The sequence below is a fragment of the Emys orbicularis genome, chromosome 19, assembly GCF_028017835.1.
Source record: "Emys orbicularis isolate rEmyOrb1 chromosome 19, rEmyOrb1.hap1, whole genome shotgun sequence".
Taxonomy (NCBI): Eukaryota; Metazoa; Chordata; order Testudines; family Emydidae; genus Emys; species Emys orbicularis.
Window position 1 is genome coordinate 19,647,510 of NC_088701.1, and position 16,844 is coordinate 19,664,353.

The window sequence follows — 16,844 nt, forward strand, 5'->3', positions numbered from 1 at the left end:
TAAACTGCAGCAAGGGAGGTCTAGGTTGGACATTAGGAAAAAGTTCCTAACTGTCAGGGTGGTTAAACACTGGAATAAATTGCCTAGGGAGGTTGTGGAATCTCCATCTCTGGAGATATTTAAGAGTAGGTTAGATAAATGTCTATCAGGGATGGTCTAGACAGTATTTGGTCCTGCCATGCGGGCAGGGGACTGGACTCGATGACCTCTCGAGGTCCCTTCCAGTCCTAGAATCTATGAATCTATGAAACAGGGATCTACACAGACTACTATGACTCCCTGACCTACAGACCCCTTGTAATAATGTACAGTACACAGCCCCATGTCACTGACAGTTGTTTCAGAAGCAATGGGGACCCTTAGTGGCAGGGAGTGGCAAGTGCAGCCTGTATGGCTGCTACAATCACGTGACTTTTCACAGCTTGCAGATCTGGGATGTCGCAGGTGAGAAATTCCCGCTGGCTTAAAATAAAGTGTGCCTTGTTGTTGAAATCCCTATTTGCTCTCCATAAAAGTCTGGCAGGGATCTGTCCCTTTTTGGGTCTGGCCAGTCCTGTGATGATACCATGTAGACTAATACCTGTAGTTAATTTCCCATTTGGATCCGTAGGCCAGGGTGCAGGAATTGATCCTGACATGGTGTGCTGGTTGTGCTGCTCCCACAGAGTTCCTTTCCCCTCCCCACCTTCCCCTCCTTTAGGGGGATAAACACGCAGAAAGCAGGCTGTTGGGCAAAGCACATTTGGAAGGTAGGTGGATTCTCATGAATTAGGGGTGGTTTCCTGGAGCGGAGTGGGGCTGTAAAAGGGTGATGTTCATTCTTGCAAGTAAATGAGATTACTGTGAAATAATAAGGGTGGGTTCAAAAGTTGAAAGTTTAATGATTTACAGTGAAAGGCCTTGTCTTACCCAGGGATTGTGATTGTAACATGCTCTCTGTGACTCAGATCCCTCTTTGCCTTCCAATTGCTTTTCAGAACTTGTAGGTTTCATGCTCCTTACTATTCTCAGGCTGATCATAAACAAGAGTAGTGTTTATTTTAACAAACACAGGAGAAGCTTTTTCCCAGGGCCCCATGAGCACAAGTGGCATAGAAAATCACTGGGGCTTGTGCTCTGAAATCCCTTAGGTACCTTCGAAAATATTCCCCTCAACCAGTCAGCAGTGCTGCCAACTCTGATGATTTTATCGCAAGTCTGACAATATCTGGTGCCTCAAAACCCCAGGTCCTGGAGTCCTGTGATTAGAAGAGCATCTCAGCTATCTTTTTTTTTTAAATTACGTTTCTAACCCTCATGGTTGCAGAGAAGAGCGTGAGAATGTGAAGCCAATGTGACCTACAGGCTCAGAAACCAGTAAGCAAAGAAAAAGAAGCCCATTTTTATTTTATTTGGCTTAAAATCATGATTTTTTTTTTTAAATCTCATGATTTTGGGGACCTCACTCCTGATTTTAGAAAGCTTGGGGTTAAGTGGTACTGAATCAACAGGAGAGAAGTTTGGCTCAAGACGCAAATTAAAACCCTGACTCAGGAGAGTAACAGCTTGTGGGAGTTAAGCACACGTTTAATGTCCTTTCCTCCATTGGGGTCAAAGTAATGTTCTTTGGGAATGAGCGCTCTCCAGTGGCGCTGGAAGGACCAGAAAAGTTGCGGGGGGCCAAGCAGCAACCAAAAGAGGGGAGCAGCTGGGGGATGCCCAGGGGAATAGGGAGTGACTCCCTGCAGAGCCCGTCCTGTTCCTGCCTTCCCCACTACCTATGCTTGGCTCCTGCTCCCCCTGCGGGGGACTCTGCTGTCCAGGTAACCCTGGTACCCAACTCCCGTCATCCTCCGGCTCCCAGAAGCTGTGGCTTCTGTGCTCCCCTGCCTGGTCCTGGCTGCAGCATCCCGGCTCCCCCGTGCTGACCTGCTACCAAGCACCTATATTCTCAAAAGGGCAGGGGTGAGCTGGGGAGGCCCAGGGGAACAAGGGGTGACTCCCTGCATGGCCTGTCTGGTCACTGCCTCCCCCAACCTGTGCTCAGCTCCTGCTCCCCACTGGTGACTCCACTGTGCAGACGGCTCTGGTTTCTGGCATCACCTGTCTCCTGCCCCTGCACTCCACTGCCTGGTCCTAGCTGTAGCATCCCAGGTTACCTCCATGCTGACCTGTTGCCGAGCGCCTATATTCTCAAAGTGGGGGGCATGGGTCCCCTGTTTAAAAAGTGGGGAGGCAATTGCCCTTTGCCCGCCTCCACCCCCCAACCCTGGCTCTGACACTGATTATGCTCTTGCAAGAGTAGGCTTTCCTTTCTCCTTGCTCTCTCACTCTCTCCTTGGTCACTCCTCCTTTTGTAGTGCGGCGTCCATCCTTTCTAGAAGGAAAGCTCTTCAGGGCAGGGACCTTGACTTCCTTTGTGTCTGTGGTGCTGCCAGCTGTAAATAATGCATTATAATAACCAGCGGACGTGGGCCCTGCAGGATCCAAACACTCTAGATTTGGGGGGAGATTTGGATCTGAGTGAGCCAAATACTGGGCCAAACCAAATGGATCAGACTGAACAGGCCAGATCTCAGCAACCCTGAAGGTGGTTTTCAGGTCCAAGCTTTGCATTTCAGGTGCATAAGCTAAGACCTGGCGTGTGCAAACAGGGTTCCGGGGGCACGACCACCCGCCCTATCTTTAAGGCTACATGGGAGAGGAGGCCCGAAACCTCTGCCTCTTGTAACTTGGGGGCTCAGCATGGGACAGGTGGAGAATCAATGAGGTAAGAAGATCGTAGCCTGCCCTTGATTTGAGTGTTGTATTCGTTATACTAGGAACCTCCTAAAAATTGCTGGAATTTCCATTCCTGAAACAAACGACTGCTAAATTTAAATCCCCAATAAATGGAAACGTTTATTTTCAGGCAGTGCTTTCAGGCAGTGCTTTAATCAGCCTGTGCATTTCCCCGGGAGAACGGCTGTGGCTGGATTGGAAGAAGGCGTGGATGGTTTTTAGATCCAGTAATAACATTTATAGCTTGGCAGGCTCAGATAGGAGCAAGTACCTCTCATGCTGTAATGTGAGCTGCAAGCCTGTCTGGGATTGGAACATCATTTTTTGTTACCGCCTCTGTACATCATTGCACAATCGGCCAGGTGCATGATGGGATTATATTAACTTTTCTTTGAAGTAGCAGTTGTTGGCAGGATTCGTGAGGCCACACTGGATGAACCAGTCATTTGATCCAGTGTGGCAAATCCTCTACAAGGTCTGTTTTGTTCCATTTCTGCACTGGGAGTTGCAAGGTTTGCTTTAGCTGGAGAATGCACAGAGCAGGAGACAGACAGAAATCAGGGGTGTCAGCGTAACAATTCCATTACATCAGGTGTAAGAAAAATTGGTGCAAATGGGGAAGTAGCACTCACCTGGTACTCAGTGATCAAGTGTGACTTGCACTGAGCAAGTATTTAGCAGAGAATTAGCTGGTGCAGCTAAATTGGGGAATGTATTTATTAATTGTATTAAAGGCGCCCCATTATACTAAGCACTGTATAAATACATGGTGATTGATATCCCTGTCCAAAGAGCGTACAGTCTAAATAGTCAAGGGTAGGAGAAAGGAAACTTTATCATCCGCATTTTACAGAGGGGATCTTGTACAGATCTTGTACGCCTTTACAGAGGCACACTCAGACTCATGTAATTTGCCCCCACTCACACAGGGAATCTGTGGTAGCACCAAGAACTGAACCCAGCTCTCCTAAATCCCAGGTCAGTCTCTTAATCACAAGACCAGCCTTTCTCTCACCCATATTGGGATGTTGAGGGCATAAATTAATGTTTAGGGCAGAGGGTGCTCTCTCTTGCACCCCTGGGTAGTTGCTTTTTCGGCTGCACACAAGTGAACCTTGTATGCACATCCATTGCTTGCTAAAGCAGTCTCCACTCTCTGCGCTTCCTCTTGACTTAAGTTGGTGCATTGCATGCGGGGGCTTGTAGGTGCTACTTGTTGCACCTCCTCTGGCGGTCGGATGGGGTGCCGCGCCCTGGGACTTGTAGTCCTTGCTAGCCACACCTCTGCAGAGAATATGAGGGCAGGGCTCTGTGGTCTGCACTGAGGCCAACAGAGTGCACTTTGGCCAGAGCTGCCTAGTTCATTTCACCTCTGGGAGCTGACAGGTAAGGAGCTGCTGCATCTCCACTGCGCCTGACCCACAGGAAGGGGGGAATGAGAGAGAGGGGCTGGGAGGGAAAGAAGAAAGGGGTTCAGAAAGCTCCCATCGGTGGCCGGGCACCCTGCCCCCTTCCTTGAGCACCAGATGATCCGTAATGATCACTTTTCCCAAAGGAACAGAGGGGTAGCCGTGTTAGTCTGAATCTGAGGGTGCCACAGGACCCTCTGTTGCCTTTTCCCAAAGGAGTTTGTAATGTCTCAGCATTGCTCTGGCCTGGGCTGTCCCTGGCATTTCTGTGGCAAACAGCATTTAGCACATAGAAGTACAGTACCTCGGAGCCGGCCTGTTTGGACTGAGCACAGCAGGGGGCTACGTGAATTTGACTCTATTTGTGTCTGGCAAATAGAAAATCTCCTGGAAGCAGCAAGGGGTGCCTTTAAGAGCTGCTGTGTGGAGTGATTTGTCAGTAACAGAGTGTTTCCTTTGTACTTTGTCCCTGTGATCTGGGCACAGATTTCACGGCGCTGGACAGGTAACAGGACACTGGGTGGCTTTTTTCCAGAGTGGTTGTTTGGGGGGCGCATTGGGGAGAGCTCAGCACAGTTATTTGTCGTGGGCGGGAAGCGTTTTCAGCACGGCATAAAACTGCAAGGAAGAATCGGACTGTGGCCCGAGGGCTGACCGACGGGATCGGGCACAGGCAGTGCCGCTGAGATGCAGAGGGGTGACTCCGTGGTACAGAGGTTATGGAATAGGGTGGGCATCGGATTATCACTGAAGAGCGCTCACAGTAGAAGGGGTTTTTTAGGAAGGGTTTCACAGCAGAGATGGGGATTGCGTGGCGCAGAAGGAAAGGAGACGATGTCCTAGGCAGGCAGCCGGGGTGCTGAGATCGCTGCCTACCAGGCTGACCATTATTGTCCCATTGTCTCCTGGTAGTCCTCCCTCTGTGTGGCTGAATCCACCTGTCGTCTCATGTCTTGTACTTGGATAGGGAGCTCTTTGGGGCAGGGACCGTCATGTTGCTCTGTTTGTACAGCGCCTAGCACAGCGGGGTCCTGGGCCATGACTAGATGCTACCACAGTTCAATTTTTTCAATTATTAGCCAAGCATAAGGGGAAGGCGGGGGTGAAGAAGAAGAGAAAGAGGATACTGGCTTAGGAGGTGCACAGGCAGCAGGAGGAGGAAGAAAGGGAAGCTGTAGAGGCAAGGCCTACAGAGGACTTTGAAGCTCTGGGGGGAGGGGAATGACCCTTAGTTCCAAGCTCTTTGAGCTCATGCTCCTTGGCCTATAACCCACCAGGAGTTTGTGGCCCCTGATCTGCGGAGGAATGTCCTCCGCATGTGACGAGGAAGGCTGCAGCCATACCTTTGGGTGACGTGCCCGGCATCTGGGCTGGCCATGTTGCCTGGACATGAATGGTCAGCGCTGGGTGGTGTCTGCAGATGACCAAGTCCTACAGCAAGGGCTGGTCATTCTAGAGGGGTCCATATCACCCACCCCTCTGGGGATCATGCTGCAGGTAGGGTTGTCTGTGACTCCCGCTGCCCTAGGGAAGGTGCCGGAGCAGGCTGCGAATAGGGAAGGTTCCTGTACTGCAGGTATGATGTCCAGAGCTCCCCAGGCTTCACGCTTCTCTCCCAGGAAAGTGTGGGTCTCCACAGAGATTCACAGACGTCTGGTGTGTTCTGATGTACAGGGGCATGCTCGGGGGAAACGGCTGACGATGGCAGAAGACCCCCTGTCCCACCCCGCCCTGGATAAGGCGGCCAGCGAAGAGTTCCTGCAGGAAGCTTTCCAGATCATCCTGGAGGAAGCCGTCAGGAAAGGGACAGATGTCGCAGAAAAGGTGGGGCTCCTGAGGGCAGGGGTGGCTGGCCTAAGCTCCACCCCTTCCATGGGGTAGCCTGTGGCTGGCCCCTCTTCAGCGTGGGCACGGGAGGGAGTTTTCCCTCTTACCACAAAGGTGTTTTGCAAAGGGCTCCTGTCTGTTTCTAAGACGAGTTGCTGCCAGTGGTGATCATTGGCCCTCTCCCTGTCTCCAGGTGCCCTTTGCCCAGAGCGGTGGTGATCATCGGCTTTTCCAATCCATTGGCAGGAATGTGGCACCACCAGAGCAGTGATCCAGCTGGCCTTAACCAGTGTCACAGGCCACCCCCTGCAGCCACGCACAAGTTGCCCCCTACTGCCTGGGCACAGACTGAACAGCCACCCCCTGCTACTTGGGCACAGACTGCCCCACCACCCGGGCACAGATTGCCTGGTCACCCTCTACAATATAGGCACAGACCAGGTGGCCACTTCCTGCCACCAAGGCACAGACTGTCTGGCCACCCCCTGCCAGCCGGGCACAGACCACCTGGCCAAGGGCTGGACCAGGAGCCCTATGGCCCCACCTCATGTATACAAAACAGCGCCAATCGCACCCTCGGCTTTAATATTAAAGGGGAGCTCATGGAGACGGCAGTTCACAGCCTGCAATTCGGTCTGGCCACTCAGCTCAAGGAGCATGGTACGTCGTAATGGACCGCACCGGTGCCTAGAGAGGAGAGCGGCCACAGGCTGCACGCCAGCGCCCATCCACACTGTACTGGGCCCGCTCATGCCTTAGATCGCAGGCAGAGGAGTGACTTTGCTCGGCATGTGCTGTCTGTTCCCCTGACCGCTACTGGCACTGTGCTCCGCTGTCCCCTCTCCCAGGGGAGGATCTCCAAGAGCTCTGGACACGCTGGGGCACTGAGCTTGGAGGCCTCGCTCTGGGAGGCAGGCCGGCAGCATCCCACTTTGCAGAGGGGAAAAAACGAGGCCCCGTGGTGTGAAAGAGCCTGGGGAAGGGCTCCATGTGTTGTCACAAGGGTCCTGGGGAGCCCCGGGAGGGAGACGTTCTGGGATTGCGGCCGCAGGGCGAGCCTCTTTCTGATGTGCTGCTCGGACCCCATTCCCCTCCCGTTTATGGGCTCAGTCCAGGGGAAATACATGCGCAGTCCTGGGCACTGAGCAAAGGCTGGACGGCTACCCTGGGGTCGGGGTGTGTGTGTGTGTGACCATTCCAGACTCCTCCATTGCCAGGGACGGTGAGAGGAAGTACCGGCGCTAACGGTGGGGAGGAGAGTGCGTAGAACTGAGCTGCCCCCTGCTGCTGCTTAGACAGGACCCGACTCCTTTCCCCCAGCCTGGAGTAACCCCCCTCACACATGTGCACAGGCTCCTGAGGTCACGAGCTGGGCGTCTTCTACCAGCCTTGCCCCCAGCTGGGCAGGGGCTCCCTGCTGAGGTGGGCCCTGCTTGCCCTGTGCCCCCTGGCGAAGGGAACATCCAGGGAAGGGCTGTTTTCCCAGCTCAGCAGGCCGCTGACAGATTGTCTCTGTCCCTTCAGGTCTGTGACTGGAGGGAGCCCCAAGACCTGCAGAAAATCCTGGACCTGGAGCTGAGGAGCAGTGGGGAGCCCCAGCAGAGGGTGCTGGAGCACTGCCGGGACGTCATCCACTACAGCGTGAAAACATGTAGGTGATGAGAGACTCCGACGGCTGGGCCTGGTGCAGCCCTCGGAGGGGGTCCCCCGCCTCCCGCTGGCTGTGCTCAGAGCAGCCTGTGTGCGCGTCAGAAGGAGAACAAGGCTCGCCCTCCACTGAGCAGGGCCTGAATGCTAGGTCAGAACTACGTCCGTAAGGGATATCAGCGCAGCTGTGACGTACCAACTAGGGTGTCTATGTCCCTGGAGCCCAGCCAGGTGAATGTGGCTATCGCCCTCTAGCGGCTGCAGCCCAAAGAGGGTAACGGCCTTGAAACTGCTATAGCTCACAGAGATTCTCCTTTAGCTCAAATTGTAGGGGCTGTATTTGTGAACTCACAGGTCCTGGGGGCTGCCCAGGGTAGGGCTGAGCTGGTGACTGATGTCGGATCTAGGCCAGGTTTAATGAGGACACAAGCTCTGTTTCCTGCTCTTTCCCTGTGTTAAAGTCTCTCTCTCTCTCTCTCCGCCCCGCCCCCCAGGTCATCCTCGTTTCTTTAACCAGCTGTTTTCGGGGCTGGATCCCCATGCCCTGGTGGGACGGATGATCACAGAGACGCTCAACACCAGCCAGTAAGTCCTTGCCCTGCCTCTGAGCACCCTTTGCCTGGAGCTGCCCAGGCAGGCAGCGCATCTAGCTAGGGATGGGGCACAAGGACAGTTAAGGACACAGGAAAGAGAGAATGCCGGGGCTGTTTGCTGCCAAAAGACAGGGAGCGGTGGGTGAAATTCACAAAGGGGGGGAAGTTCTGGGACCTCATTTTTGCCCTGAGGGTCCCAGAGGCTGCAGTGTCTCTTCTTTAGATGTAGAGGGGGTGTGGCTCCCCACACACAGCTCTGCTGATGCCCCATAATCCCGACCCATAGCCCCCACTGCTATCCCATGCCCACATACTCTTGAATCAGAGCTCCCATCACTGCCCAGCTGGTCTGCAATCTGCAATATGGACCAGCGCCCTGCAGGTTTCACTCCCTCCTGGGCTATCCATCTCCTGTGCAGCTCCAGGTAAGCCCCCTCCCCCAATGGCCGGGTGCCTCACTGAGGTGTGTCTGTGTGTCCCCCAGGTACACCTACGAGATCGCCCCCGTGTTTGTGCTGATGGAGGAGGTGGTGTTGAAGAAGCTGCGGGAGCTGATTGGCTGGGGGAGTGGAGATGGAATATTCTGCCCAGGTGCGTGAGGCTGATATACTGCCAGAGGGAGGGTCAAGCCAGGGGCACCCAGGGCATCACTGCCCTTTCATGAACCGGGTTTCCTGCTGGGATTGGGGTGCTGGGTCCTTCCTTCCCCATTGCCGGTCTGGTTTATGTCCCCCCCGACAGATCCAAAGCAAAGGTGCAGGACTAGACCCTCAGCTGGGGTCAATCGTGGTAGCTCCGTTGACACTGATTGAACTGCACCAGTTTCCCCAGGATCTGGCTCCTATACCATACAGCTCAGAACTGCCAGAGTCCTGCAGGGCTAGGAGATCCCTGAAAGAAGTGTGTGAGCAGGGTTAGCAGCTGGCATCCTTGGCTGACATGGGGGGCAGGGGGCAGACTCGGCCCTCCCTGGCATACACATGGAGCTGGAGCCAAACTCAGCCCTTCCTGGCACACACACAGGGCAAGAGCCAGACTCAGCCCTCCCTGCAGTTTACGGTTCACTTAAAAAGCAACAACGGAACATAACCTGTGGCCAAAGCTTTCTCCTGAGCCTGGCTCTTCCTAGGGCGCTTCTCTGCAGGACTCCCCCGATCTCTACCCTTCGTTCCCTCTGCCTCAGAGAGACCCTCCAGCCCCTTTTATGTCATGGCTTGGACTGGATAGGACCTCCCTTACAGAAGGAGGCAGCAGAAATACCTCTGTCTCTCTCTGCAGGGTTCGGGCACCCGGCACTAAGGTGAGTCAGCAAAAAAGCTCTGCTTTCTTATGCAGAGTCCTAGAACCTGACGCTCTTCCGGTGATATACCAGTGCCACCTGGGCCTTCCTCGCAGCAGTGCTCGGTCAGTGTGAGCGTCCTCCCGGCAGTGCCCTGCCAATAACAACCTCCTTCCACCAGTGTGAGCTTCCTCTCAACAGTGCCCTGCTGATGCCAACTTCCTCGCTTCAGCAGTGTGAGCATCCTCCCGTGCCCTGCTGGTGGTAGCGGGGACTCCACCAGGGCGAGTTTCTTCTCGATGCAGTGATTGAAGCCTCCTTCCTCCCCTCCAAAGCTGTCCTTGTTCCTGCCCCGCAGCACATGGGGAGTGGGCGACAGGCTTGCACTGATCTCAGTGGGTTTGTTTCCCTACAGGAGGCTCCCTCTCCAATATATACGCCATGAACGTGGCGCGGTACCAGCGCTTCCCGGACAGCAAGCGGACGGGCATCTGGGCACTGCCGAGGCTGGCGGTGTTTACTTCGCAAGAGGTGCAACCCGGGGCTTCCCCTTCAGTAGCCATGACAGGAGCATGAGAAGAGGGGGGCTGGGCTTGGTCTCCCCTTAAGGATGGGGTGCTGCAGTGTCACCCCATCAGAGCCACGGATCAGCAAGGCCCAGAGCAGGACCCACTTCTGCCCTCAGCGTCTGTGCCATTTGGCTTAACCCAGGCCATCTATAGTCCCCTCCCCAGTTTGGCCGGCGTGCCCTACACACAGCCCAGCACAGGGACTGGGGTCTTTTGGGGGTCCTTTTCAAACAGGAAGCATTGCATTGTGGGATGGAGGTAGGCCAAGTGGGTGTACCAGAGGGTTAAGGGTTGCAATGCCTGAGGGTCGCTCTCCGCCCCGGGAAGGATGCCCAGGGCCTGGATTCAGCCGGCTCTCGGAGCAGCGGTCCGCCCCGCACTTGTAAATGCCTGAGAGGTGCTGAGGGAGGAGGAGAGGAACGGGACGGAGGCTGCAGTTCGAGGAACTTCAGCACATGGCTTCTTGCTGTAGCATTTTCCTGCTAATTTGGACAAGGCCAAAAATCCCATAAACGTCAACATCTGTCTAATCCGTCCACGCCTTTGAATGGGCCTCTTACCAGAGTACGAGGGGCCCTGTCGGAGAATTAAGGCGCATCAGTTCTCCTTCCACCCCGTGCAGGGGTCCCCCCCATGGGAATAACGCAGCAGGGCTACACGATACAGCAGAGGTGCTGGAACTAGGGGTGCGGGGGGTGCTGCCACACCCCCTCACTTGAAGTGGTTTCCATCCTATCCAGGGTTTACAGTTTGGTTCAATGACTCACAGCCCCCCCCCCCCCCCACTATACAAATTGTTCCAGCCCCCCTGCAATACAGGACAAAAAGGTGCATTCAGTGAAAGCAGCCCTGACTCCCAGGGATCCTGCAGCTCTCACCTCTAAATGACACTTCCTGCCCTGTGATTTCTTTGGGACTGGACCCTGGCAGGAGTCTGTGCTGATTCCCTCCCTTCCGCCTTCCCGCACAGTGCCACTATTCCGTCCAGAAGGGGGCAGCTTTCCTGGGCATTGGCACAGACAACATCTACCTGGTCGGAGTGGATGAGAGGTGAGAGCTCACGCTGGGAATGCTTGGGGCCTTTATCCAGACCTGGCACTGGTTCCATTCGACTGCGCCTCCTTCCCTTCCTACAGCTGGGAGAGGCTGGTACGACAGCCACTGGAAGCACCCCAGCGCCCAGGACTTCTGCCCTGCTCTCTACAGCTCTCCTTTCTGGGAGCTGGAAGCGCCCCAGCAACCAGCGCCCCCTTCTGGGAGAGGCTGGGACTGGAGTAGCTGAATGCGCCCCAACACCCAAGGCACATGCCCCATTTCCTTCAGGCTCTGTATCTGGAGGATGCTGGACTGCAGTGGCTGGGAGCTCCCACAAGCCATCACTCCTCCATGAGTCCCATCAGTGACTCTTGCTGGCCTAAGCAGGGAGCAGGGTAGCTAACAGCTCCCACAGACGCTTCCCTTCAGCCACCTGCCTGGTCTTGGGTAGAAGAATCCATCTCTGCTCCCTGCACGGAGTCCGCCCCTGGGGATAATTTGTGCTCTCATCCTCAGGGGGAAAATGATCCCTGCAGACCTGGAGAAACAGATCAACAAGGCAAAATCTGAGGTGAGTTTGAGGTGGGGTGAGGGGGTCTGGTCTGTGGGGTAGGGAGCAGCCTGCTAGGAACACCCCCGCCCTGTAACGCCGCCCCCCACCCACTGCCCCTCTTCCTTTCCAGGGCGCGTGGCCTTTCTTCGTCAACGCCACCTGCGGCACCACTGTGCTGGGAGCCTTCGACCCACTGGTGGACGTGGCAGACCTGTGCGAGCGCCACGGGGCCTGGTTTCACGTGGACGTGAGTCCCCCAAGGAGGGCGGGGCAGGGAGATGTGCCCTCGGGCGCTAGAGATTTAGGAAGGGCTCCGTCCCTGGGCGCGTGCGATGTCTGTTCAGGAAGGGAGGTGGGGCTAGGGGAGCAGATGAGGAGGTCACTGGGACCCTTTGGTTACCACAGCTTGGCTGAACAGACCCAGCATTGCTGGTAATTGACAAGCCCTATCCCTAACCCCCACACGGCTTGTCTCCACAGCCAAGTTCACTCCTCTTGTAGCGTGAAGGATCCTGTGAACTCTCTTCCATCCACACACACAAACCATCACCCATGTTCTGCGATGCTACTAACGCCACTGGGGCACCGGCTGAAGCCAAAGTGAGCACAACTGGTCTGCTGCTATCACTCCGCAGTGAGGATGCACTGCTTGGGGGCCGCTAGTCCTCCAGTGCCTTCCCACCACCCCCTGGGCCACTTGGACAGTAGTTTTTTTTCCTGCCATCTCTCGAGCACCCAGACTGGAAGTCACTTGCCAATTCATATAGGCCAGTTTGGTGTTGGAACCAACGGCTGCATTCCTCCAGCTCTAGCGTCCTCTCTCCACGTGCGCTGGGCCTCATGCAAAACCCAGGCAGGAGGCTTTAGGGTCAGGCTCTCCCCTTAGAGCAGCCACAAGGCAGGGGATCGTAGACGTCACAGTGAGAGAAGAGGCCTTAGGCTGGGCTAGAAGGACCATCTTGAAAATGGGTTCCCCTTGGCTGAGGGTGCAGCATGCCCCAGTCTCAGCGGGTTTAGCCACATGTAGCTCCCCACTAGCTGCTGACTGAACTCAAAGCGCTGCTGTCTCTCCCTGTTCCTCCTTGGCAGGCCGCATGGGGTGGGAGTGCCCTGCTCTCCAGAAGACACAGACATCTCCTGCGTGGGATAGAGAGGTGGGTACTGTCCCCAAACCGGGGGACAGGGTTAGCGGTCGCGCTCGCAGCTTCATGGGAGTAGTGGAGGTCAGAGCCGTTGAGATCAGGCGAGGGGCTGGTTACGCAGGACTTTACATTGGGGTGAAGAACTTCAAGGACGCACTGAGAACAGGTATTGAGCCAGAGCGGGAGATGATCTCTCCCTGCATCACGTGATCCTGTCCGATCCAGCACGGGCAGCCTGTGCCCGTAAGACCCTGAAATTAGCACATTGTGATGTCAATATCAGTGTGTGCAGCTCTGTTCCTGCTGGTGAATATCGCATTCCATACACCTCCTGTAGCTGGCCGTCCGCTGCCCCAGTGCACCCACAGCCGGCCCTGCGCTCCCCAGCCCGTTCCCTGGCCCAGCTGATGTTAATGTCTCACTGAGTCTCCCTTTCCCTTGCAGGGCGGATTCGGTGGCTTGGAACCCCCACAAGATGCTGATGACGGGTTTGCAGTGCTCTGCCTTCCTGCTTCGAGATAGCTCCGTAGGTCTTCGCCGCTGTTCCCTCCCCTGCGAAGGCAGGCAATTGTAACCCCGCTGTGCTGAAGGCAGCGTATGTGCTGTTCCCTACAATGCCTCCTGCTGGAAGAGGCTGCAAACGAAGTGACAGGGAGCTCCCCCACAGCCAATAGCCCTGCCCCATTCCCTACAGCGCCCCCTGCTGGGTGAGGCTGGGAATGGAGTAGCTGGGAGCTTCCTTGCAGCCAGCACTCCTGCCCCGCTCCCCACAGCGCCCCCTGCTGGGTGTTGTTGGAAGTGGAGTTTCTGTGAACATGTAGAGCCAATCCAGCTCCCTCAGTGCTCCCTTGCTGGCCTGCCTAGCGCACGCTTTGTCCCTGCCGTCCCATGGGGCCCTGGTCAGGACATGCTGATGTGTTTGCTGGACCCTCCCATTGCAGGGCCTGCTGCAGCGGTGCCACTGCGCCAACGCCACCTACCTCTTCCAGACCGACAAGTTCTACGACATGGCCTACGACACGGGAGACAAGACCGTCCAGTGTGGCCGCAAGGTGGACTGCCTCAAGCTGTGGCTGATGTGGAAGGCCAATGGGACCGAGGGGCTGGAGAAGCGAGTGGACAGGGCCTTCGAGTTCACTAGGTGAGGGGTGGGGGATACAGGTGTACCCCTAACCCCAAGAGGTGCTCTAGTGATGCCCCCTGATCCTTACACATGGATGGTGTCTCTAGCTCCACCATTGCTTTATCCCCACCACAAAGATCAACGATGTTCTCTTCATCTTCTCTAGGTACCTGGCTGAGGAGATAAAGAAAAGGGAAGGTTTCCAGCTGGTGATAGAGGTATGGGCCACCTGGAGCCATTGCTACACCACGGCTCATCGGGAGCTTGTTGTTTTCCAAGGGATCGGGGAGAGTTTATCATGAGTTCCCAAAGCCCTTACTGATGGGTGGGTGGGCAGCAGCTATTTATCCTTGTTTCGTGAGTTGACCAGCAATGAAATCCAATCCCCGTGGGTGTTCCTAGAGCCATAAGCGAGGGGGGAGCAGGCTTGGGCCCTGTCCAGTCTCCAGAGGCTGCACCTCCATTAGCTGAGGTTTCGGGGTGCTCGGGTTGTTTACTTACAGAGATCCCTGCTGGTGACCCCTTCTCCTTTACCTCCCCCAGCCCGAGTTCATCAATCTGTGTTTCTGGTTTGTGCCGCCCAGCCTCCGGGGCAAGCAGGGCTGTGCCGATTACTGGGAGAGACTGGGAAAGGTGAGTGCAGGGAATGCTGGGAGTGGGGTGGGGGGGGAGCCCCTGTTTTCTGATGGATAGATACAGCCTCTCTAGATGGTAGTAAACTCCAGTACACCCACCCACACTCATGGAGAGAGAGAATGTGTGTGTGTGTGTCTGTCCTGTCCCCCTGCCAACCCCCAGGCTGTGGCACCCCAGCCTTCTCTCTGCTAGCCAGGCCAGGCTGTGGGCTGCTTCTCTAGCTTACTATGTACTAAGACTTCACTGTTTCTTTGTATCCAAGGCCCTAGGTCTTTGTCCCACTGGCCCCAGTTGATGTCTCTTGTCACACTTAGACACCAGCGTTCCAGGCATTATCCGTGAGAGGGATTTTCAAAGCCACTTGGCACAGTTGGACATCCAGCACCCAGGGAATCTCTTAGGGAGTCCCGCACCCAAATCCCATTGATACCTTTCAAAATCCAAGCTGTTATATGGTGACCCCTGCTGGGGGCGCCTTCCGGCATCAACCCACAGCACAACAGGTGCGCCCAGCCTCAGTTTCCCTTTTCCTTGAAAGGAATGTAGTCCGTCTGCCTCGGGGCAGAATGTCTTCACATACACCCATGCTGTGATTCCCCCGCAGCCTTGCAGTGAAACCTTTCTCCAGTTCCCATAGTGAACACATATAGTCATTTTCCCCTCCCCCAGCCCAGGGCCTCACCCACTGGAGAATCAGTAGCAGCACTGTGCCTCCACTTCCTTTGGCGCCTGCTCCAGGTCTCCCTGCCTGGGAATGACCACCCTTCCCACAGCCCTTCCCTCAAGGCTTTGCCCAAAGAGCTCCCCAGCTGTTCCCTAGGAGTCCCACGCCTGCTCGGGGGGATCCACCCTCTTGTTTCTGGGCTCAGCTCCCACTGACTAAGCTAGATCTTCCCCTTTTGCCTTGGGGCCACTTCCTGGGCCTTCCACCTATCAGGGTCCTCACTAACAGTCCTGTTCCTGCCCCCTCCCCAATTCAGCTCTCTCCACTGGGTCGCCTGAAGCTCTTTCCCAAGCAACGCCTGCTAGCTCATCACTGCTCCTCTCTCCTCAGGGGCTCCTCCACACCTCCAGTGTCTGCTTCCTCTCCTGGCTCATGGGGCCCTCTCTTAAGCTTAACTGGAAGGTGGCTGACACGTCACAGGTGCACTGGACCCTGCTCCTTCTTAAAGGGGAGAGTCACCACACAAGCCTAAAACCCTGAGCTAGCTAGATGGGTTGGGTTGGCCATTGGAGGGGTCTACTCTATAGCCCAGGAGAAGGGTTACAGGTTCATATCACAGCTGGCTAATTGGGTGGCCATATGCTCCACTGACTGATGCTGACATTACGTGCTGCTCCGCCTAGGTGGCTCCAGCTATCAAGGAGCGGATGATGAAGAAAGGGTCCATGATGGTGGGCTACCAACCCCTTGGCAGCAAGGTCAACTTCTTCCGCCAGATTGTCACAAATCCCGTGGTCACCAAACAGGACTTGGACTTCTTCCTGGATGAGATCGAGAGACTGGGCACAGATTTGTAGGGATCCCAGGCCCCCCTCCTCACCATCAGCTCCTGGCAGGTATCCCAGTGATGGTGGGACATCACATCCACTCCTGCCCATGGTATCCTTCTCCACAGCCTCCAGCAGGCACTACCATGATAACAGTTCACCAGAGTTCAGGTATTTATACCCTTAGTAAGGTGTTCAGATGCTGGCCTCTCCCACATGTCCTACGTAGACATTACACCAGAGAGGAACTCAGCTTTTGTGCTTCTCTCTAGCAACTCCCTCTCTTCCTCTCCTGGGTCCTTTTGAGAGAAGGGACATTGCGAAGGCCCAGAAGAGGGTAGCACCTGAGGTTACTGAAAAGATGGTAGCATTCTTCTTGAGAACATCAGCTAGCACGATTCCAGAGCTTTCCTTTGGCTGTGACCTGAGGCAGCTCCAGTAAGACTTTGTGGGGACTTGGGTACGTCTTGGACAAGCTGGAAGAGGATGCTTATCTTGGATTCTGGAGGTGGACATTTCAGCCCCAGCCTGCGGACAAGTAGAACATCAACATCTGGTGCAACAGGCCAGGGTCTGGGATGTACGCTCAACAGACACAGCTGATCACGTAGGAGGAATGGCGGTTGTGGGGCAGTCCACACATGCCGTGGAGATGCACCGAGCTGTGTGGAACTGGCACAAAGCTCCACCTGGGTTGCCTCCGAACAGCCTTTTCAAGTCAAACGAAACTGCCGAAAGCCACTTCTCAAGCTGCTACCAAGCGATCGCGGTGCTCCTTTG

At 55.5% G+C, this 16,844-nt stretch overlaps 1 protein-coding gene across 1 annotated transcript; it reads left to right on the forward strand.

The window, feature by feature from the left end:
- Positions 1-636: 636 nt before the first annotated feature.
- On the forward strand, positions 637-16,094 carry CSAD (cysteine sulfinic acid decarboxylase). The gene is given in 16 exon segments (XM_065419198.1): positions 637-709; positions 712-749; positions 5,844-5,993; positions 7,521-7,647; positions 8,138-8,228; positions 8,721-8,827; positions 9,931-10,046; positions 11,055-11,134; positions 11,636-11,690; positions 11,803-11,919; positions 12,762-12,826; positions 13,259-13,340; positions 13,756-13,955; positions 14,104-14,155; positions 14,481-14,570; positions 15,921-16,094. Coding segments are annotated over 16 exon segments (1,617 nt in total).
- Positions 16,095-16,844: the final 750 nt, after the last annotated feature.